This window comes from Bombyx mandarina, chromosome 08 (genome assembly GCF_030267445.1).
Source record: "Bombyx mandarina strain Sakado chromosome 08, ASM3026744v2".
In the NCBI taxonomy this organism is placed as follows: domain Eukaryota; kingdom Metazoa; phylum Arthropoda; class Insecta; order Lepidoptera; family Bombycidae; genus Bombyx; species Bombyx mandarina.
In genome coordinates this window covers 663,508-688,970 of record NC_143215.1, presented here as the reverse complement: position 1 = coordinate 688,970, position 25,463 = coordinate 663,508, and the positions used below count along the sequence as shown (strand labels likewise).

The 25,463-nt window shown below is 39.1% G+C and overlaps 1 protein-coding gene across 1 annotated transcript in view; it reads right to left on the bottom strand.

The window, feature by feature from the left end:
* Window positions 1–2,513: 2,513 nt before the first annotated feature.
* Pi-t1 (inorganic phosphate transporter 1) overlaps window positions 2,514–25,463 on the bottom strand; it is a 40,356-nt gene continuing 17,406 nt past the window's right edge. Inside the window, exons 3-10 of the mRNA XM_028176973.2 lie at window positions 19,523–19,702; window positions 18,500–18,638; window positions 15,461–15,684; window positions 14,332–14,481; window positions 12,841–13,092; window positions 6,575–6,697; window positions 4,362–4,491; window positions 2,514–2,651 (exon numbers count right to left, since the gene is read on the bottom strand). Coding sequence (XP_028032774.2) covers window positions 2,572–2,651; window positions 4,362–4,491; window positions 6,575–6,697; window positions 12,841–13,092; window positions 14,332–14,481; window positions 15,461–15,684; window positions 18,500–18,638; window positions 19,523–19,702 — 1,278 coding nt within the window. The 3' untranslated portion in view covers window positions 2,514–2,571. The remainder of the gene's footprint in view (window positions 2,652–4,361; window positions 4,492–6,574; window positions 6,698–12,840; window positions 13,093–14,331; window positions 14,482–15,460; window positions 15,685–18,499; window positions 18,639–19,522; window positions 19,703–25,463) is intronic.

Below are 25,463 nucleotides of genomic sequence, written 5' to 3'. Positions count from 1 at the left end.
CAAGAGAATGAAATTGTTACGTATTTTCATTAAACTCGTTCAAATTTACTGTCAACTCTTGGAAACGTTGACTTTGTAAACAGCTAGTGAAACAGTCACGCGTCGCTGTCACTATCTTTTTTTTTTTTTTTATTGCTTAGATGGGTGGACAAGCTCACAGCCCACCTGGTGTTAAGTGGTTACTGGAGCCCATAGACATCTACAACGTAAATGCGCCACCCACCTTGAGATATAAGTTCTAAGGTCTCAGTATAGTTACAACGGCTACCCCACCCTTCAAACCGAAACGCATTACTGCTTCACGGCAGAAATAGGCAGGGCGGTGGTACCTACCCGTGCGGACTCACAATAGGTTCCACCACCAGTGATTACGCAAATTATAATTTTGCGGGTTTGATTTTTATTACACGATGTTATTCCTTCACCGTGGAAGTCAATCGTGAACATTTGTTAAGTACGTATTTCATTCGAAAAATTGGTACCCGCCTGCGAGATTCGAACACCGGTGCATCGCAACAACGAATGCACCGGACGTCTTATCCTTTAGGCCACGACGACTTCACCACGGCCACTATCACTAAATTAATGAAAAAAGTTTCGACGACAAGTTTGTTACTTCCTTTTTTTATGATTTAAGGATTACTGGGGGCCCGGAGGCCTTTCCAATTTCACCAGAACAGGTGGGCGAGCAAGGCTCAGCCAGGAGGATTGGGATTAGCTAACAGCTGCCTGAGCGCCTCCGAAGGAGACCTAATAACTCAAGGGCAGCTGCTTCGCGAATGAATCTACTACCGGATCGGATCCGCGACCCGCTGAGAAGATCCGGCGAGAAACTCAGCGGGCTGATGCATGGGTTAGGTTGCACGTTGAATTCTTCATCGAGTTCGACGTGTACGGTTACCGGGGTCTCCAAACCTGCTCCTAGCGTTGAGGCTGAAGTTGTCTAATGCAAAAGTTATTGGATTTGATACCTACGTACCTACTTCTAGTAGAATTAAAAAAAAAACCTTTTTAGTGTTCTGGTTCCTTTAAAGCGTGCAAATTCCAACGAAAGTATAACATTTTAATTCAATCGGATAAATGGCGCCCGCACAGTAACTAAGAAGCAATATTTATTTCCGAAGTCAGTCTTACCCACTTGTAGTTTTTGTAATTTACTATTGAATATTTAATTTTAAAAGAATGGTTCAACTCTCAATGTGATGTGATAAAAACGAAATGCGAAAACTGAATGAGTTACGTAGTAAATATAACTAGTGGTCCCCCAGTAGTCGAAATTCGACTATAATTAATTGAAATTATAAGTTTGCACATTATTATTGGTTCTACTGTCGAAGACTATTATTATACATTTATAATCACCGACTTCGCCAAGACTTTTGACCACAGACTCTATGCAATAATAAAAGTTTAACAATAAACAAAAGAGTATCATATCTATATGCGTGTATAAGTCAAATGCATGGTAATGTGTGTATTTTTTTTTTCAATGATTTAATGCGCTTTTAATGCATAATTTAAAAAAAAATTAGCATTCTTCACTCATATTTTATATTCTCTAAATGTGTGGGAAATTTCATACTCCTCTGTCCGCGTTGTTTTCGTAAAAAGGGGTACAAAGTTTTTGCTTCACGTATTAATATATAGAATAATATTCATACGAAAGTAGCTGTCTGTTTGTTGCCTTCCATCCCGCTGCGGAGCACGGGTCATAAATGTAAATGTGATACGAAATTTAGTTCACGTAGGCAAATCAACGGGCGGAAAGATAGTCCTTGTGTTAATAAATGAGTCGTCTATTATCAAAGGTGGCAATCTGTGTATTTGGACAAAAAAATGTTATTGATATGGCGATACAGATTGATTTGAATATAATCGTCTCCTTCAAAGAATACGGTTCAAAACCTGCATTAAATAAAGTATTAACTTAACCTGCTATTTATCTAAGATGTCGTTCAGAAGAGTTTTGTGACTGCCAATGGAATACAAAGTCAATAATTCGTTTTTCTGATTTACCAATAATTGTCCAAAAGTCACATTGCCGGCTTTGATAATAGTCGACTCAAATATCAAACCTGCGACACAACTTTTTTATTATATTGATGGGTGGACAAGCTCACAGCCCACCTGATGTTAAGTGGTTATTGGAGCCGATAGACGTCTACAACGTAAATGTCGTCACCTTGAGATATGAATTCTAAAGTCTCAGTATAGCTACAACAGCTGCCTCCACCCTTAAAACCGAAACATATTACTGCTTCTCGGCAGAAATAGGCAGGGTACGTACCCGTCCTACCACCAGTATTTGCTTTATACTTAACAATATTTTCAAATTCACTTAACGGTTTCGATCAGGAATCTACTTGGGAGCACTAAGAGTCACCACTAGATCGAGGATTTGTTATCAATAAGGAACATGTGATTAATATTTGTTATACATAAACACCTCGTCTTTGAAGCTGCGTGTACTCAGAGCTAAACTTACAACCTCTTGATAAAATAAAAGCCACGAAACGCACGAAACTTTTTTTATTAAATATAAAGCACAAGTTGTTACAAAATAAAAACACGTCAGGAATTTCCTAATTTCTCCTTTTCTTTGATGCTGTTTTTGTGGTCGTTAAGCGATTTTAATTCTTCTACACCTGTATCTGTAATGAAATAGTTTATGAAAAAGCTTATGCTGATAATACAGCTTGTGGTTTTGAAAATGCTACCCAAGCTGTTACCATGGCCAGGCTGTTGCGACCGTTAGCGCGAACTACTCATAATGTGAAAGCATTTCTAGCCAAATTCTCGCACTGTGTTTGAGAGTCTCTGTACTTGATGAGTGCTAGCAACTCTGACAAGGTTAGTAACATCAGCCACGGGTGAGGAATCTTTAAAGCAATATCTTCAACCAAAATAATACTACACAAAATGAAAGTTCAGATTAAAACCATATCAGTGTTTGGTGTACACTTTTTTTTGGTAACTGGTAACATTAGGTGGTTATGCCAGCATAACCTGACAAGTAGGTGAGTTCACGGGGCTCTAACCTGAGGACGTTGCTAAGACTAGCCCTAACAAGAGCAGTGCTTTGAATCTACCACCGACACACTGAGAAAACCCAGCGAGAAACTCAGTAGGCTGTGTCTGAAAGTTAAGAGTGTACTTAACAGCTATCTTATTGATCGTAAACTCGATTTGATTCAACAAAGGCGACTTTGTGTGCAATAACTAAAAATGTTAGCGATTAAAACCACTAATTTGGGCATCGCAATTTGGAAAATAATTGCTTCACTGTGTCTTTCATTAGTATCAAACCTTTATAGAGTAGTACCGAATGTGCCTTTGATATTTGGGCTTAGCAATACGGGTTGCACCACAGTAACATCTGGCGGCTAGCGCTTAGAGCACATAATTGAGACTTCATAATATTTATAGTTTAGTACGTTTGTGTAATTGCTCTAATACCATTTACACATCACTGATTATTAAGAATTACTTAATTTTGGTGTATTATTAGTAAAGCCAGTAATTACTATTTTGCTGGGTAATAATTATGTCCGAATGTTTATTATTTTAATGATTTTTGTTTTTAAACACTTTATCTATTTGTAAAAAACATGTACATTCTTTATTTTTATTGTTGCTGTTTTTCTTGTGTTCTGATGGCCAACATTATTAAAATTATTCCGTGAATCTAATAATATGTAATGGATTTCAAAATATTATTACATCGGTAGGAGTAACGCCATCTATCGCCGAATAGCCGAAACGAATATCAAAGGAGCTCATCACGTCGAGAAAGCTCGTAAAGTGTAACGCCATCTATTGTCAGATAGTGGACACACATCGAAGCTACTCGACTTGCTCAGAATGTTCTGGGTAAATCTAGGGATGTCGTCTCGATTATAAAAGCGTTGCAGATATGGCACGAAGTCACTCAGTAATCGGAATTACTCGAAGCGAAACAGCGAACGGATCACCTGGTGGTAGGACCTAGTGTGAGTCCGCACGGGAAGGTACCACCACCCTGCCTATTTCTGCCGTGAAGCAGTAATGCGTTTCGGTTTGAAGGGTGGGGCAGCCGTTGTAACTATACTGAGACCTTAGAACCCTCTCAAGGTGTGTGGCGCATTTACTTTGTAGATGTCTATGGGCTCCAGTAACCACTTACCACAAGGTGGGCTGTCAGCTCGTCCACACATCTAGGCAATAAAAAAAAAACCTGAATCGAAGCGAATTTAGAATTTTAAAGTACTCGTTAAGTGTTCTAAGTGTAAATACAGTTTTAATGTACACTTCGGTAGGTTTTATTTATCTCGAACCCCAGTGCGTAACAATATGTTCAATTGAACAGTTCTAAGGATACAAACCGCTTCTTTCTTCGTCGTGAAAGTTCCATGGCTGCACCGAGCCTTTCACGAATATCACGAAGACAGCATTCGTTATGAACTGGAAGGACACGGTTATGAGGAACACTATTTGCCATCTGCTCGGATTTTTCTGAAAGAAGAAATGGTTCAGGGTGTATTGGAGCTGGAGTACGTGTGCTAGATTCTTAAGACGACAATATTATCACGCTAACTGTCGTGTAGGTCACCGGTGCCCTACGTAATAAAAATCAAACCCGTAAAATTATAATTTGCGTAATTACTGGTGGTAGGACCTCATGTGAGTCCGCACGGGTAGGTACCACCACCCCGTCTATTTCTACCGTGAAACAGTAATGCGTTTCGGCTTGAAGGGTGGGGCAGCCGTTGTAACTATACTGAGAGCTTAGAACTTATATCTCAAGGTGGGTGGCGCATTTACGTTGTAAATCTCTATGGGCTCCAGTAGCCACTTAACACCAGGTGGGTTGTGAGCTCATCCACCCATCTAGGCAATAAAAAAAACGTAGTGCACTGAAGTAATTATGTCGATTTCGGTTACTAAAGCGCCTGGATCGGCTAACTTTGTTTCTTTTGTTTGTTAATATATTATTATACGTGCTGTAGTTTTTTAGGTCTCTTAGATATAGATTCATTCTCAGTATCTTCAGATTCGTCTTTCCCAGAGACTAATAATTACTTGAGTGCGCCGCGTAGGGCATCGGTGACCTCAAAAGTCAAAAAATCACTATGATATTATTAATTACTAATTTGTTTCACTCCCCACTTAATATATTAGAATTTATCATATCAGCTGACGCACAAGGTCAATGGTCTCTTGGAAGCACCGCCCTGCTTCTTTCGGAATACATTATGGTTTCACAATAATTGAAGTACCTTAAGCGAATAAAGTTAGGAAATTAATTTCGTTTTTCGTGTACATTAGGTACGGTATTCCCGTTTTGGTTCAAGGAATGATTTTTAAACCCTATGTCTGTATCGTATTTTTATTTTATTTTATTGCTTAGATAGGTGGACGAGCTCACAGACCATCTGGTGTTAAATGCTTACCGGAGCCTATAGACATCTACAACGTAAATGCGCCATCCACCTTGAGCCATAAGTTCTAAGGTCTCAGTATAGTTACAATGGCTGCCCTACCCTTCAAACCGAAACGCTTCACGGCAGAAATAGGCAGGGGCAGTGCTACCTACCCGTGCGGTCCGACCACCAGTAAAAAGTATTCACTTTGGTTTTTGTAGACTTAGCTGAAACACCTTTTACGTTTTTATTTTGTGTTTGCTATTGTCATTACATTATTTTAAACCTTTACATTACATTATTTTAATACACTTTTTGTAGTCGGTGACCTATTCGTGGGGGAATATAAGGGTACAATATCCCTACCGACAGAATACACTAATTTTCATATATCAGTAGCCTTTGCCTTAAGCTTATAGGAAATGAATTATCTGAGTTCTAGGTATGTTCTTATAATGTGTGTTACATTTGATGAGGGCTTAGTCAATATTGTCTGTAGGATTTAGATAACTTTTATTGTTGGACTAACTAACAAAATAGTTTGGAAGTTAGGACGCTGTTTTTGTTACCGCTTAAATAAAATATTCTTAATTACGTCAAGTGTATTTTTATATATTTATGTACGTCTTTGGAACCGTACTGTAAAAATCAGCAATTGTGAATTTCATCATGAATTTTCGATTTATTTTTGTCGCAATGTAATTATTGGAACTGTTTTAGGATAGAATTACTTTTCCTGTATAGTTGAAACTTCGAATGCGATATAATTTTGTTGTAATGTTAATGAAGATCTTATAATTATTTCATTCCCGCGGGTTTCAGATGAGGTAAGCGCATATGTATAGGTATGTATGCCATTTACTTCAACTAAAATAAATATCGTAAAGCAAACACTCAATCTAAATCACTTAATGACTAATTGTAATCAGCTTTTCTGAAGAAATCAAGTTTAGCGTCTTCACCAAATAAGTATCATCGAACTATTTAATTAGCATCGTCGTTTTATTGGTGGAAGTATAATTGTAGTGAAGGTGCATCATTATGTTCTTCTATGGAATAACCAATAGCATGAGAATTCGTTGGCTCGCGAAAATTAAAAACAAATATTTACGTTGTCTAAAAATGACGTGAGTGATTGAAGCAAGCTTGTTTGTTTCAGTATGGAATATATTTACCAAATCATCTTTCACGATGTTTGAAACAATGACCGGTACCAGCAGACTGGTCAGGTTCGCCACCATGTTTCCCAGAGACATGATGGGACCAGCAAAGTTCGGTGACAAGTCTATTTGATTTATCTGTAACAAGATTCAATTTAAGTACCTACTTCTCTTTGTTTTCAGATTTTTCATTAGATTTGGGATAGAGAGTTCCCGTTGGATATTACCTGCTATCTGAGTCATGGAAACGTTTTTTTGAAAATCCTAGGCTCTGTATCGCAGAGATTGTGGATTGCGTTATAAATTAGCGAAAGGATTGAGGTAGAAAGCAAAGTATATTACCTAATAAGCCGCTACTACGGATCGGTGATATAGATGTAGGCACAGGAAACAGTAATCACAGAAATAAGTTATGTCTGCTCGAGTAACTATGAGTTCTGATAAGTTGAGACCCGACAAACTGTGAACTCTTCGGTACGGATAAAACAATGAAAAACATCAATTTATGAAGTGTCAACCAAAAACAAGAAGTGCAACAAACCCTTAAGCAAAACATTAAACATATTCGTGATAATGTTTTGGCACAACATGAAAACTACATAGGTACCTTCTATACTAGATAATAATAGTGATTGATACGATCAGGTTTTTTTTTTATTGCTTAGGTGGGTGGACGAGCTCACAGCCCACCTGGTGTTAAGTGGTTACTGGAGCCCATAGACATCTACAACGTAAATGCGCCACCCACCTTGAGATATAAGTTCGAAGATCTCAGTATAGTTACAACGGCTGCCTTTTTTTTTTTTTTTTCGGGCCGGTGGCCGAACCTCCTACGAGGTCCCCGCGCATAAAGGGCGCGCGGGGTATGTGAGACTCAACGATCTGCAGGTGTTGAGAGCAGATCGCGGGCCCGTCAGGCCCCCAGACGGTGCCGCTGGTGTCCCGGAATACCCCGCTGGACTAGAACCAGCCTGCCAGGTCGGGACGCGATACACCGCCAACCGGTCGCTCTTTCGTAACTCCTTAGCAGCGTGCTAGAGTGCTGGTAGCGCGCCGCGCGGTCTCTACCCCCTCAGGTCGCCCCTTGACCTTCACCGGGGCGAAGCCGCCATCTACAACGGCTGCCCTGCCCTTCAAACTGAAACGCATTACTGCTTCACGGCAGAAATAGACGGTGGTGGTATCTACCCGCGCGGACTCTCAAGAACTTCACGTTAAAAGGAATGTATTCACGAGTACTCATAATCATGCTACTGCCAGGTTTATTTAATTTGTGGCGACTCACTTACTCGCCACTACTTGGGCAACCGCCTTACAATTTGACAAAATCGCTGTCGCCTATGAATTCAGGCAATCATCTATTATTGTTGTTCAACACTTCGGCAATCTTGAAAACTGCGGGCAGTACACATCGATATTTGCTGTGCTACCCATCGTTCGTGTCAGTGCTATACTACTCCTATATGTTAATTCTTTATGGTACCACTCTTGTCATAGTTTGTTTGTGAATATTGCTATCTTCAATAAACTATTCAAAGCAGTACATATTCATACTCACTGTGTAAAACACCCTTCGTGTCAGCGCCTACCTAATACAGTTAGAAGCAGAACTAATACAACTACTTCTACAGTGGTGATCCTCGACAGCAAGAAAACCGAAGATAAGTGTATTAAATGTAAAATTAATTATCGTATACATTATCGTTTTCGGCTATAACATTTTTATTCAACAAGGTAGACGCAAAATATTTTTATCCGGTGGTCCAAGTCATACGTACTGAGCGTATTTGAATATTTATCCGGTATGGCCCAAAAAGAAGATCCAAAGATGTCTCAAGAGATCTACAGAGTTGGTGTGCGCATTCCGCTATTCTTCCGCCATTCAGAGCACCCAGAAATGTGGTTTAGTCAGATAGAGATGCAATTTAAGCTCTCAGGGATATCTGTGGACGATACTAAGTTTACGTATGTGTCAGCGAACCTGGAACCACAGTACGCCAAGGAGGTGAGAGACATCATAACTAAACCGCCAGCTTCAAATAAATACGAAAAACTCAAAACAGAGCTGATCAAGCGACTATCTATATCACAGAAGAAGCGTGTAAGACAACTTCTCATGCACGAAGAACTCGGAGATCGGAAACCGTCTCAGTTTCTACGCCACTTGACAAGTCTAGCTGGTTCAGACGTTCCATCTGATTTTATAATAACCACCTGGACCAGTCGTCTGCCTGTGAACGTGCAAACAGCAGTCGCTACGATTAAAGGATCGTCAATGGAGAAGCTGAGTGACTTGGCAGATGTCGTATGTGAAATGGCCCCAACAGTACCACAGGTGGCTAGCGCGTCTTCCCAAGCCCAAGGTAATGAGCAAGGCAATCCGACGATGAGTGAGATGGCCCAGCAAATCAATTCACTGACACAACAAATCAGCTTGCTCTCTAAACAGGTGGGTCGAAGAAGCCGTTCGAGAAATAGATCTAGGCGCCGCTGGAATAGTCGTTCTCAAAGTCGCTCCAAGCCTAGACAACCACCCGCAGATCACCCTTACTGCTTCTACCACTTTACTTATGGGATCAAAGCTCAGAAGTGCAAACAGCCATGCAGTTTCGCGTCGGAAAACTCCGGGGGCGGTCGGAAGTAGCGGCCAACGACTGCCCACATTCTTCAGGCCGTCTTTTTATCACCGACCGTACTTCAAAAATGCAGTTCCTAGTGGACACTGGTTCCGATCTGTGTGTTTTTCCACGGTCGGTTGTGAAAGCGCCCTGTACCAAGTCGAAATATGATCTTGTAGCCGCGAATAATTCTATTATACACACTTATGGCCCTGTAACTCTTCATTTAGACTTTGGACTAAGAAGAGACTTCGCGTGGAAATTCACTGTTGCAGACGTTTCGAAGCCTATCATCGGAGTGGATTTCTTGTCTTACTACAACTTACTCGTCGATTGCAGAAAACAACGTATTATTGATTGCATCACTTCTCTGTCTGCAGTCGCGACACCTATCGGGATGACTAATGACCTTCCTTCTATCAAAGCCGTCACTGGTGAAACTGACTTCCACGATATTCTGAGAGAGTTCCCAGAAATCACAAGGCCAGCAGGTATGCTCTCTACCACATTTAAGCATAACACCGTTCATCATATTAGAACTACACCGGGACCTCTAGTTGCTTGCAAGCCTCGACGTTTAGATCCAGCACGCATGCAAGCCGCGAAGAAAGAGTTCGAGGATATGTTGGCAAGCGGCGTAGCCCGGCGTTCAGAGAGTGCATGGTCTTCTGCTCTGCACTTGGTGAAGAAGAAAGATGACGGATGGCATCCTTGTGGCGATTACCGATCACTGAATGCGAGGACGATACCTGACAGGTATCCAATACGCCACATCCATGACTTCTCACAAAAGCTTTCTGGATGTTTCATCTTTTCTAAAATTGATTTAGTGAAGGCTTATCATCAGATAGCCGTTAATCCTGAGGATATACCTAAAACAGCCATCACTACTTCTTTTGGACTTTACGAATTTCCATATATGACCTTTGGTTTGAGGAATGCCGCTCAGAAATTCCAAAGGTTCATAGATGAGGTGCTACTAGGCCTCGACATCACCTATGGATACATTGATGATATATTATTGTTTTCTTCATCGCTAGAGGAACATAAGTGTCATCTACGTCAACTCTTTGATCGTCTCCGGCAGTATGGCATTCTGGTGAACACAACTAAATGTACTTTTGGTCAATCGGTTGTGGAATTCCTACGATATGAAGTGTTTGCTACAGGTACTAAACCATTGGACACTAAAGTCTAAGCTATCCAGGAATTTGCTGCTCCCAAGACTGTGAAAGAACTCCGAAGATTCTTAGGCAGGCTTAATTTCTACCGCCGTTTCATACCCAATGCCGCCCAGTTACAAGCTCCGTTGAACAACGCTCTGGCAGGAGTTAAAATGAAAGGTTCACATCCTGTGGATATGGGTGCAGTCATGTTAAAAGCCTTTGAGGATTGTAAGACTTCTTTATCTCAGGCAACGCTTTTGTCTCACCCGGATCCAACCGCCGATCTTGCGATTGTCACTGACGCGTCTCTCACAGCGATCGGAGCTGTTCTACAACAAAGGAGAGGTGAACATTGGGAACCACTCGCTTTCTACTCCCACAAGCTTAGTTCCACCCAATCGAAGTACAGTCCATATGATCGAGAATTACTGTCAGTTTATGAGGCAATAAAGCACTTTCGACACATGATCGAAGCAAGAAATTTCACCATCTTCACTGATCATAGCTCTGACTGACTTTTGCCTTCTCAGTAAACAGGGAGAAATGTTCACCAAGGCAATTCAGATATCTCGACTACATATCACAGTTTACTACGGATATTAAATATATACCTGGAAAGGATAACGTAGTCGCCGACGCACTTTCTCGGGTGGATGAAGTCGCTCCATGTGTCGACTATGAGCATCTTGCACGATCTCAGGAACAAGATCCAGAGCTGCAAGATCTTCTGCGTAATGGAAGTTCTCTAAAATTAGAAAAGTTATCTTCCGAGTATAGTAGCTTACCCGTTTATTGCGACACCAGTGTGCACCCTCCACGACCATTCATCACAAAATATATGCTAAGACAAGTCTTCAACACACTACATGGACTTCATCACCCAGGATCGTCAGCTACAGTCCGACTGTTTGCGCAAAGATTTGTGTGGCCAGGGATTCGGAAAGACTGTAGAGAGTGGTCAAGACAATGCTTAAACTGTCAGAGAAGTAAAGTAACTCGCCATACAGTTTCTCCTCTTTCCTCTTTCCTTACTCCTTCGTCAAGATTCACTCATCTCCATCTTGACATCGTAGGACCTCTAAATCTGTCTGCTGGTTTCAGGTACTGCCTCACTGTCATTGACCGCTTTATCCGATGGCCTGAGGCGATACCACTCAGCAAAATTACAGCTGAAGCTTGTGCTGTCGCCCTCGTTACCGGCTGGATTGCCAGATTTGGATGTCCACTGAGGGTGACTACCGACCGTGGTCGTCAATGCGAGAGCCACTTATTCAAAGCCATAGCTGCATTAATAGGTGCTCACCACTTCCGGACTACCGCATATCACCCCGCCGCCAACGGAATAGTCGAGCGACTATTCCGTTGGCGGCGGAACTTGTAACTATAATTGAGACCTTAGAACTTATATCTCAAGGTGGGTGGCGCATTTACGTTGTAGATGTCTATGGGCTCCAGTAACCACTTAACACCAGGTGGGCTGTGAGCTCGTCCACTCATCTAAGCAATAAAAATAAAAAAAACGAATGCATCGCCAGTTGAAGGCAGCCATCATGTGCCATACATCTTCGCAATGGACTGAAGCACTTCCTCTCGTACTGATGAGCATGCGCAGTTCCTGGAAGGATGACATTGACGCATCTCCTGCAGAGCTGGTGTACGGTGAGCCCCTCTGTCTGCCATGTCAATTCATTTCACCAAATGAAGACTACAAAGTATCTGACGTCACCCACTATGCAACTCGTCTACGTGCATGCATGGCGAATTTGACACCAAGACCGACATCCTGGCATAGCAATTCACCATTTTATATACCTCGCGATTTACATACAACCTCCCATGTCTTCATCCGACAAGATCATGTGCGTGGTTCTCTGGTACCACCATATGCTGGTCCCTTCAAGGTTGTCAAAAGGCAGCCAAAATTTTTCACTGTCGAAGTTCGAGGGAAGCTTGTAAATGTCTCCATAGATCATCTGAAGCCGGCCTACATGACGAGAGTTCCAGAAGGTGTATCTCCAACCAAGCCTGTTGAAAAGACCACAAGAAGCGGCCGAAAGATTAAACTGCCTGATTACTATCGACCGTAGCCACGGTCTCGCCGGGGGAGTGATGTGGCGACTCACTTACTCGCCACTACTTGGGCAACCGCCTTACAATTTGACAAAATCGCTATCGCCGATGAATTCAGGCAATCATCTATTATTGTTGTTCAACACTTCGGCAATCTTGAAAACTGCGGGCAGTACACATCGATATTTGCTGTGCTACCCATCGTTTGTGTCAGTGCTATACTACTCCTATATGTTAATTCTTTATAGTACCACTCTTGTCATAGTTTGTTTGTGAATATTGCTATCTTCAATAAACTATTCAAAGCAGTACATATTCATACTCACTGTGTAAAACACCCTTCGTGTCAGCGCCTACCTAATACAGTTAGAAGCAGAACTAATACAACTACTTCTACAAATTCGGTAAATGTGTTTATGAAACTTACATGGAATCCAGTGTGAACAGCAGAATGCATGCCAAATGATATCATTAGTAGCAATACAGCCAGCCAGGCCTTATCCACGTAGCAGAATCCAATCAAGAAAAACCCAGATAGTACCATTCCTATGGTATTCGCTGTTCTTCTGATGTTGGCTACTGTCATAATCTTTTTGTTCAGTAAGTAATCAGATATGTAGCCGAAAAATATCGCCATCGTGAACATGGATAAGTAAGGGAGGGATGAGTAGATTCCATTCTGAAGATTGAATAATAATAATAATTATAATATAACTCTTTATTTAACACCACATGTACAGAGTAAGCATATAAAACACTACCTGGAGCCACTGCGGTCAACCACATTGCGTTTCCAGAGGTCTTTTTTGCCACGTACCATCCGGCTATGGAATGAGCTCCCCTCCACGGTGTTTCCCGAGCGCTATGACACGTCCTTCTTCAAACGAGGCTTGTGGAGAGTATTAAGCGGTAGGCAGCGGCTTGGCTCTGCCCCTGGCATTGCTGAAGTCCATGGGCGACGGTAACCACTCACCATCAGGTGGGCCGTATGCTCGTCTGCCTACAAGGGCAATAAAAAAACCAAATAATAGACGATGACATAAATGAATAAATTGTTACTTTTAATAATAGCTCATTCATTTCATTGTATCTTCAAACTCTAATAAACTGGAGATCGTAACAATTAGAAATGTATGTATTCGCTTTTATTGTTATATAAGCAATCAGATCTACACCGAGATACACTTTCTGCTAGATTGAGACTTTATTGTGTGTTTTGATTTTATTTAAAGTAAAGCCCATTATTGTTTAGTGCACCATTTACTTTGTAATTATATTACCAAAACGACCTACAGTCCTCGCATATGTATGTGTATATGTCGTGACTTCGTAATTAAAACTTCGATCTAATCTAAGGTGTCTAGTCAGGCAGCAGATAGGAAATCTTTAAGGTTCAGTAACCACTTTTATACAAGACATATGTCGTGAAATTACCTTTTTAATTAATAAAAAACCTTGTAGAGGCTTGGGAGAGTACTTAACGGTAGGCAGCGGCTTGGCTCTGCCCCAAGCATTGCCGAAGTCCATGGGCGACGGTAACTCGCCATCATGTGGGTCGTATTCTCGTCTGCCTTCAAGGGCAGTAAAAAAAAAGGACTGTGGTTTTATGAAACCACGGTAAAAGTGAAACTTTTTTTCTCATTATAGACATTTAACTCTGTCAAACAACATTTACTTTAAACACTGACAAAAACAAACAAAATAGCTTGGAGCACTGGTACAAATGAGTAATAGTTTATTACACTACACGTTCAGCTGCTGCGAACTATAGGCGCCGCCACATTGGCCTTGGCTGCTCTGACGAGCGCCTTTTACTTTAACCCTATTCCGCGGCCGACCGTCACGCGACATGCAATACACAGACGAAAAAGTTTGAGACGATGTAATATTAAACTATAATATTGAAGAAAGAACTTACAGTTTCAATGTTTACGTTAAGTATTTCGTTCATGTACGTTGGCATCTGAGTGAGGACTAGAAGGTATCCTGCCGAACTCCCGGCGTGGCTCACTACCAGACCCCAAACTGCTGTGCTAGTGAGGATATGCGTCCATGGCGTTCTGCGTTTCTGGAAGACGATAAGCTCTTCAATAATTTATTTATTTATTTATCACATTTCACGTAAAATTTACGTTGGCGGATTTAATGCCTAAAGAATGATCAACTGGTCAACCAAAGTGAGTGTACAGGTAGTGGTAGGTACAATGAAATTTATATTATTATAAATTACAAATACTTACACAAAAATAGTATATCCATACCATACACAAGCGTAAATATATTATTATATATAGGCATATAAATACATATTATATACATTTATAAAGTATTCAAAGGAATATATTAATAAATTCACTTAACAAATAACTTCAACTTAATAAAATTTACAATTTTGCGAAGCGAATATTTTAATATAAACTTAAGTGTTTGAAGCTTAAAGTTACAGCTTTGGAATTCAAAGACTTAAAATTCAATTACTCATTTCTTGTCTTGAAGTCGCCCCGGCCTAAACGATGAAGCACCCAGTGTACCCGCAGAACGATGAACAATCGTTTTTTTAGGATTGAAGGATTACTGGTGGTCCAGGATCAGCCAGGAGAGGTGGGATTTGCTAAGAGCTGCCCGAGCACCTCCGAAGGAGACCTGACAACTCAAGAGCAGCTGCTTCGTGAATGAATCTACTACCGGATCGGAATCGTGACCCGCTGAGAAGATACGGCGAGAAACTTAGCGAGCTGATTCATGGGTTAGGTTGCACATCGAACTCTTTGCCGAGTTCGACGAGTTACCGGGGTCCCTAAGCCTGCTTCTAGTGTTAAAGTTCAAGGCGTCTAATACAAAGGTTATTGGATCTGATGGATCCGTCAGGATGTGTCAGGGTGTCGACGGTGACTGGCTCCTGCGTGATCACGATATAAATAATCATAATCTGGACTTGTCTATACTGTTGTCTGTGTTCATCATTGAATTGTGATGTATTCGCGCTCTTCTAGTAAATAATATATTCTACTTCCCAATGAATCTCATCCAAAATAGTCAAACATTACCTTCGGGAAAGCATCAACATTTCCATCTTGCGTAATGTAAGATAATTCTTCAGCACTTATGGTCGGATGTTCGCGAGGAGACGGAGCGACGAACCAGATAAGAAGACCGAAACTGGCAAAACTGAGGATACCGCACAACCAAAATATAGCGGGCCAACCAAGGACCGGTGTACCAGCAAATAGTCCTGATATTTCGAAGATCAAGATTGTTCCGAATTGAGATCCTGAAACAACGTACCTGCTTTAATTTTTAACTACTAGAGGATGACCGAGCCTTGCTCGTTTTTTTTTTTTGATTATTAATTGTGTTTTTTGGAATTTATATTTAAATACGAATTACAGATTGATATTAGTTATATTATATTTTATAATATTATTTGTTATTTTCATTCACTAAAAAAAAAAGTTTATGTTTAAGTTAATCTATACTATAATATTATAAAGAGGAAAGATTTGTTTGTTTCGAATAGGCTCCGAAACTACTGGACCGATTTGAAAAATTCTTTTTCCATTAGAAGCCGACATTGTCCTTGATGAACATAGGCTACTTTTTTAAATTATTTTTTTTATTTTATTTTTTGGTTTCATGTGTGTTTTAATGTTTCCGAAGCGAAGCGAGGGCGGGTCGCTAGTTATCGATAAAGTTGATTATTGAAAACACGAATGAAACAACATTTTCTGATAAATCGATCTAGCTACGATTTATAGCTAGATCGATTAATCGCCCTCGAAATCCCCTGTATACTAAATTTTATGGAAATCGTTGGAGCCGTTTCCGCGATTCAGATTATATAATATATAATATTTATATACAAGAATTGCTCGTTTAAAGATATAAGATATGTATAGACTAGAGACTCCTCCCTTCCTACTTCTAAAAACTGTTTTCATCCACAGTACAATTCCAAAGACCTTTTTTGCCTCGTACCATCCGGCTTTGGAATGAGCTCTCCTCCATGGTGAGCGCTATGACATGTCCTTCTTCAAACAAGGCTTGTGGAGAGTATTAAACGGTAAACAGCGGCTTGGCTCTGCCCCTGGCATTGTTGACGTCCACGAGCGACGGTAACCGCTTACCATCAGATGGGCTGCATGCTCGTTTGTATACTAGGGCGATAAATAAAATAAATTATAATAGTTAAAAAAAACGCTCTACATAAAATTCAACTAAAAAATAGAAAATAAATTTTAATAAATTTAAATAGAAAATAGTATAAAATATATTTTATTGTAAAAAAAGCGTGGGGTGCATGGTGTTATTAGTTAAAAATATTTTTCTGACAGATATGAGTAGAAGAATTATTATTTCAATAATATCTTAAAAAGCACACCACGCTTTTTTTTAATCTACAAAGTTTGAATGAAATCGGGCCTAAAGGTTTAAAGTGGGTCAAAATCGCGTCTAAAGGAGTCAGTTACAAACATACAAACACACATACAAGTGAAGCTAATATAATGCGTGTAAAAATAGAGGATTTAATATGAATAATCTTTTTGGATATCAACCAGTAGTAGCGTTCTGGATAATATGACATGTGATCTTTGCCCACTAGTTCGTCATTCGTGCGTAGTAATAATGTTCTAATCTTAATTTTTACTTTTGCATATATCCTATCCTATGGGAGAGTAGTGGGTACATGGGCTGTGTCATGTGTGCCTACTTCTAACGCACAGCAAAGCGCTTAGGTTTGACATTTCACATTATTCCAAAAAACCTCGACCAACCCTCAATGCCTCAACTCAATGACCTAGATTATACTATCATCTAAGCCAACTAAATAATCTAACGAGCTAGCTTTGTCGCGGTCGTAGTCTTAGTGGCATAGTAAATGAAACAGAATAGGAATTAATGTAAATGTTTATAGAACGGCGTGAATTGTCGCGGGAATTATTGTGTACAATTCCAGAACTAAGTTTCGGAGTCGAACTGTATTCAGTATGATTCCGTGCTAAAGGCTGTTTCACGAAAACATACGAGAACATATTCCGATCCGTATTAAGGAGGTCAGCTTTAATTTTCATTAATGAAGTTGTTAGATCAGTTATTTAGACAATCTGACTGAAAGTCAAAAGTTTCGCCATATGATGCTACTATGACTACATGATAATATATTCTTATTATACTGACTGCAATATATTAATATAATGTGTAAAGTAAAATAAAAGCTAAGATATGATATAATATAATATAAGATAAGATGTTAAGTAATGGCTTAAATTTCAATGAAATGACCGGAGGATGAGCTCTGCTGCAATAGTGCATGGTGATAGCGATGGTACAAGGAGCTGATTGAATAATCTCAAAGAGTGCCTGCACCACTCTTAAGTGATTGGTATTGTTGTAACACCTCAACTCTAATATCCCCGCCCCACTTATTTCCAGTGCGAATGATTGTTTAGCTCTTGTTGTAAAGCAACAAAAAATTCGTGGCCCAAACTAGGCTGCCATATTCACAATCAGCAAACACAATTTCACTTTAAAAACACCAACATTCTTCACGTATTTTTCGTTAACTGCGATTTCGGTAGCAGGCGTTTTATGACTTAAAGCAGACCCTCGCGGCTCATCACGTACATAAATTAGGGTTTCTTTTGATAGTCACTCAACCGTCACTGCTTTTAAACCAAAGATCCTAACAAACTTGACAACAAAAATAATTGTTCACAGATTCAAAGTTACAAAAGAAGCCGCCCGGTTCTTGATTTCTGATGTTCTTAGGCGATTAGGGTTTTTGTTGTGATTTAGTACCTCGTCGGTTTCGTTGCCAACCCGAGGGAACGGATTTAAGACAAATTGCAAAAATATTGCCCGAAATTCCAGCTTTGCATATTAGCGGAGATATTTTCAGAAATATCGCTATGTTAAATGTGTTCGGAGTAAGGAGCCAAGATCGCGCCCTATTTTATGTATAACCGATAAGTTAGATATCGACGTAGGATTATGTCGATATCTAACTTATTCTTTTATGATTATTATTATTTTTTGTCCTACTGATAGAAAAAAAAAAACATTCCATTAAATCGTGATGTTAATCTTACCCGTGTAGACATAAGTGCTCAATCTTCCTCTTTCACTCAACGGTGCCCATTTACCCAGCATTGTGTGCATGCTCGGATAGAGAGCTGCTTGTGTCATCCCTTGAATCAATCGACATGTGGCCAGACCCATCCATCCGCTCTAGAGAATAAAAAGTATTTAGTTGTATTTACAGAATATATTTCATTTCCTAAACAACCGATAGAAATGTAGCTGTCATATTCGAAGTTAATCTGCTTATGTTTTCAGTAAAGACATAATTTACCACAGATTTAATAAAATACGCTATGTGCCGGTAGGCATATAAACATTAGCTTAACGGATCATGTTATTCAGTTCAATAAAATGGCTGAATAAGTGTTTCTAGCCAGTTCACAATGGTCATTCCATTTAATAGGACATCTTGGATATACACTCATCTCTTTCCCAAATTCAATCAAATTAAAGGTACGTCCTCTGCATAACAGAGAAGTCTTTCTTAGACCGTTGCAAAGAAAATACGGACGAGGTGTATTAAGCCTCATTCCGCACTAAAGCTGTTAAGAAGCACTCAATAAGGATTCCGTAATCAAGATCAATATGGGCGGATAAGATTTAAAGTAATTTAAAAAGCTAATTTGGTTTTAAAATCAACGTAACCCAATATATTACAGTTCTAAATAAAAATATACTCATTTGAACTGGACTGTATATATATATATATATATATATATATATCTATCTATCTAACTGTCACAATCAGTGTTATATAACACAGCTATACATATAAACTCATAGATAATACACATAAATTAGGTAAAAAGATTTTGTAAATATTCTATGGTAAATTCTTTTATAACAAACTTGTATGATTCATTAATTTTTAATTTTCTAATATTTAGCTATGCAATAATTAAATGCCTTAACTTTAACAACATATATGTTTAGGGGCATCCGCTGCAAGATGTCGCTAGTTTCCATACAAAAAATATTTGTCTTAAAGTATCACAGTTTCGGAGTCCTGTTATATTATACTAAGGACTTACAAATAAAGGGATCCAAGGGCTGATGATAGAGACAACTCCATTAACGAATAGCGCCACACTAATCGGAAATTTTCCACCGAATTTCTGCGCTATTATACCCATCGGGATCATCATGGTGGTGTAGCCGACGAAGAACGCGAACAATATCATTTCTTGAGTCGATTTATTCCAGTTGTACGTCTGGAAATACATCAATGTTATTTTGAAATGGTTTTTTGTTACCATCTTTAAGTTATTGGGTAAAATCTATGACTTAGAGTTCAGTTGTGAAGTCATTTAAAGATATTTAATTTTGTTGTTGCTTAGATGGGTGGACGAGTTCACAGCCCACTTGGTGTTAAGTAGTTACTGGAGCCCTTAGACATCTACAACGTAAATGCGCCACCCACCTTGAGATATAAATTCTAAGGTCTCAGTATAGTTACAACAGCTGCCCCGCCTTTCAAACCGAAATGTATATTACTGCTTCACGGCAGAAATAGGCGGGGTGGTGGTACCTACCCGCGCGGACTCACAAGTGGTCCTACCACCAGTAAAAATGCTCCTTACTGAACTACTGGACTTCCTTATTTGACTTTTTCGGTACATTACACATTCTTAGTGCTGACTCGGAGTCTAACAATTGTATAACAAAACTAGTAGATAATCTGATATCTGTAAATGGCTGAATCACCGTTTCACGGCCACCAAACTTTATCTGACGTGTTGATGAAATCACTTTAAAGAGTCTTTCATTTGAATAATAAACATGTATCCATTAGTGTGTTCGCTAATTTTATCCCACAATTTATAATTAAATCAGCGATATAAAGTTAAAGTTCAAAGCAGTTGAAGTCATGGTCACGATATTCTATAGTAATCAAAATGACTTATTTTTTTTGTTGCTTAGATGGATGGACGAGCTCACAGCCCACCTGGCGTTAAGTGGTTACTGGAGTCCATATACATCTATAATAATATATTAATACGTGAAGTAAAAACTTTGTATCCCTTTTTACGAAAATTGCGCTGACGGAGGAGTATGAAATTTTCCACACTTATAGAGAATATAGAGAAGAAGTGCACAATGCTAATATTTTTTTTAAATAATGCATAGAAGATACATTAAATCAATAAAGAAACATTACACACACTACATACCATGTTTTTTTTTTTTTTTTTTTATTGCTTAGATGGATGGACGAGCTCACAGCCCACCTGGTGTTAAGTGGTTACTGGAGCCCATAGACATCTACAACGTAAATGCGCCACCCACCTCGAGATATAAGTTCTAAGGTCTCAGTATAGTTACAACGGCTGCCCCGCCCTTCGAACCGAAACGCATTACTGCTTCACGGCGGAAATAGGCGGGGTGGTGGTACCTACCCGTGCGGACTCACAAGAGGTCCTACCACCAGTGATTACGCAAATTATAATTTTGCGGGTTTAGTTTTTATTACACGATGTTATTCCTTCACCGTGGAAGTCAATCGTGAACAATTGTTGAGTACGTATTTCATTAGAAAAATTGGTACCCGTCTGCGGGATTCGAACACCGGTGCATCGCTTCAACACGAATGCACCGGACGTCTTATCCTTTAGGCCACGACGACTTCTCATACTTCGACCACGATGTATTTGACGCACACACGCATGCATACTATTTATTGTCAAACTTTTGTTCTTGACGTCTGTGGTCAAATTGAAAATAGATTAAAATTAAATATTGTTGGTCTTTATTAATATTTATTTATAGAGTAAGCCTTGGCGAAATTTGTGATTATAGAAGTATAAAATACAATCATAATAGAGTATAAACTTACAATTCCAATTAATTATAGTCGAATTTCGACTACTGCGGGACCTCTAGTCTAAGTAAATGCGCCACCCACCTTGAGATATAAGATCTAAGGTCTCAGGTATAGTTACAACGGCTGCCCCACCCTTCAAACCGAAAAGCATTACTGCTTCACGGCAGAAATAGGCAGGGCGGTGGTACCTACCCGTGCGGACTCCCAAGAGGTCCTACCACCAGTGATTACGCACATTATAATTTTGCGGGTTTGATTTTTATTACACGATGGAATTCCTTCACCGTGGAAGTTAATCGTGAACATTTGTTGAGTACGTATTTCATTAGAAAAATTGGTACCCGCCTGCGGGATTCGAACACCGGTGCATCGCTACATACGAATGCACCGGACGTCTTAACCTTTAGGCCACAACGACTTTTTTTTTATATATATATGAATAGTAATAATTTAATGAAATAGCTTAATAGTATTATTATTCACCAATAGATGTCGGGAAGAGTCAATCGATAAAGTTGAAAATTGAAAATACGATTAAAACAACATTTTCTGAAAACAATTCGTAGCTAGATCGATTTATCGCCCCCGAAATCCCCTGTATACTAAATTATATGAAAATCGTTGGAGCCGTTTCCGAGATTCAGATTATATAGGTATATATTAATATACAAGAATTACTCGTTTAAAGGTATAAGATATTTCGAATTGATCTGCAAATGTGATTAAATGCAGGGGTGAAAAATAAGATGGCGAGATCATCTCAAGCAATACTTCAGATCACCTCCCGTGGAGTACGATGATAACACTAAAACTCATCCACCAGAATAACTTACTCATTTTCTCTTAAACGATTAAAAAGCGATTTGAGGAGCGTCGGTTACTTTGGGATTACAGAAATATTTTTAGGCCAGGAAGAACATTTTCGGATGCTATGCTTAAAGTGCTCATCAGACTTGAGGTCAGAGTTTCCTACGATGATTTTTTACTTAGTGAGCAAGATTTCTTCATAAAATTATTTGGTTCTTTTTTAATGAGAGTAGACATAAAACATATCGCATGGCCAGTTATAAAAAATATAAAAAAAACATAAGTAAAAGTAAAAGTCAAAAATAAAAAAAATAAAGACTATCGCCGACCGCACCGCACGCGCTGTACACACGCCCCTTGTTTTTTCACCTAAATATTTTTATGGAGTCTTATTAATTTTCTATTAATCATACTCGTCGTTGCGCGAGTGTTGTACCAGTTTTAGGAACAAATAATTTAGAAGAATGCCGTGTCAAGTCGTCAGGCCAGCCGCCGCCATTACGCGTCGTCCAGCAGTGACGTTGAATTCTGCAGCCTGTAAGGAGCTAGCGACGGGTTGGCAGTTACGTCTACTCTCTATAATCTAGCCTCGGCCTGCCCCTCTTTTTGTGCATCTTTAGCGATACTCGCCCCCGCAAAAACTTCCTTCCAAAAATATAGAACGTGGTGAAAATTTGTAAAGAGTTTTTCCTACTATTATTCTTACTAGTGGTCCCCCGATAGTCGAAATTCGGCTATAATTAATAGAAATTATAAATCTTTATGTACACTATTATGATTCTTTTGTCAAAGACGTATTATACTTCTATTATCACAGATTCATCATCATCAGCCTGCGGCAGTCCACTGCTGGACATAGGCCTCCCCCAAAGCTCGCCACTGAACCCGATCTTCGGTCACAGATCACAGATTTCGTCAAGACAAATATTAATAAAGACAAACAATATTGAATCTATTCTCAATTTGACCACAGACTATAAGCAATATAATACAATACAAATAGTATGCATGCGTGTGTGTGTGTGTGTGTGTGTGTCAAATACATGGTAGTGTGTACAATGTTTTTTATTTATTGATTTAATGTATTTTTTATGCATAATTAAAAAAAAAAAACTGTACTCCTTCTCTATATTCTCTGTAAATGTGGGAAATTTCATACGTCCGTCCGTCCGTCCGTAAAAAAGGTACAAAGTTTTTGCTTCACGTATTTATATATAGATACTCCTAACATTGCTTTAGCTAGTTTACAAAATACATAGAAAAGACGTATGGCTCTCGGGGACTGCCGCGGTAAAGCTATTGCAAAGCATTATCAACTTATGCAATTACAATTAGACAATAATAATTTAATATTAAAACAATAATTAAAATAAGACCACGCTATATTTATAAACATTAACAAAAGTAAAACATTAACTGTTCCCTTCACACTCATAAGGTAGACCGCGTGAGAGAGAGATGGGCAGACTTTTCATGATGCTCGTGCAGTGCGACATCACGCCGCGCGCTTATTCACAAACACTACACCAGCGCAACGTGGGAATGTGTTGAACGCGAGCTACATAGTAGGCGTAGTGGGGGTGTCAGATTATTTTCGTTACGGAATTTCTTGATTCAGTCGCCGCACTCAAGACCCGCGAAAAAAGCTATGCAATAGCTTAAAAAAATCATCCACTACTACGACCTCACCCAACCAAATTGAAGACATCATGATAAGATATAATAAAAACATTTACCTAATTAGATATAACACTTATATCATGATTATACAAATAAAGGAGAATAACATGCTACAGAAGGGCAACATTATATCTAGCGAATAAATTTTGTTTGGTTGCTCATCGTGTGATCATTTTCAACGATTCGTCATAATAATATCATTAAGCCATGTCAATGTAGATCTATGTATTTACTGGTGGTAGGACCTCTTGTGAGTCCGCACGGGTAGGTACGGAAAATATTTTATCGATTTATAATATCGCTAGTCGGATAAAATATGAGCTCAAACAGTAACCGATTGAGCACCCATAGACATAAAAATCGTAAACGAGGTTGGTCACTATAGAGATGGTGCAATGGCTTCAAAAAAATCGATGGAAATCTTTAACCGAAGGCAACACAAAATAGAGTTATATGGAAAACATCGTAGGAGACTTTTGCTGCCCGAGGTTAACCTTATACTGAAGATACTCACTAACGTGAAGCGGTAATGCGTTTCGGTTTGAAGGGTGGGGCAGCCGTTATAACTATACTGAGACCTTAGAACTTATATCTGAAGGTGGGCGGCGCATTTAAGTTGTAGATGTCTATGGGCTCCAGTAACCACTTAAAACCAGGTGGGCTGTGAGCTCGTCCACCCATCTAAGCAATAAAAAAAATGAAAAAATTGTGATAGCGGAATCGATCGTAGGCAACCTAAGTCTCGTAGGTAAAATATTTTCCTTTTGATTTTTTTTGTTCTATCATATTTGTTCAATTAAACAACTTAAAATATGTCTCGTATTATCCAATTCTTGAATGAAACTTCCACAGCCTTTACGATATACCATGATTTTTTTCAAACAAGATTTGAAAGGATCCTAAACATAGACAGCGACACATAGACACAGACAGCTTAAAAATGATTTAAAGCAGCAGATTTAAAAAAAGTATTATAAAAAATTAGAGTCACATGCGGCCTCTACGAGTTTCGTCTATTTACCCGACCCATGACCAAATAAATTTGAACAAGCATCAACATTTTATCACAACGCGTGTCCCACTGAGATTATTCGAGTTATCTTAAGCAATATATGGCAAATAAATATCATACTAGATGATGACCGTTTTTTTTTTGATAACGCCATCTTGTCTTTAAAGCGGTTAGTTGCCCTCAATTAAGAAAAATAGTATTATAATTCGCCAATAGATGTCGGGAAGAGTCATAAAGTTGATTATTGAAAACACGAATAAAACAACATTTTCTGAAAATAAATCGTAGCTAGATCGATTTATCGCCCCCGAAATTCCCTGTATACTAAATTTAAGAAAATCGTTGGAGCCGTTTCCGAGATTCAGATCATATAAATATATATTAATATACAAGAATTGCTCGTTTAAAGGTCTAAGATTACGGTAATATGTATGTATATCTAGAGGTTTGAGGTTTTGAGTAGAAACGACATCATTGAAATGCTCATGATTTATACTTGATAAATTGATGATACATATATGTATTTGCAGTAAAGCGCGGATGTTTCTAGTGCAGAGTGTTGAATACTAATTTAATTCAACGAGATTTGTATAGTTCATCAAATTGGAATAGATTTAGACTTGATTCTAGGACGTCTTGTGAGTCCGCACGG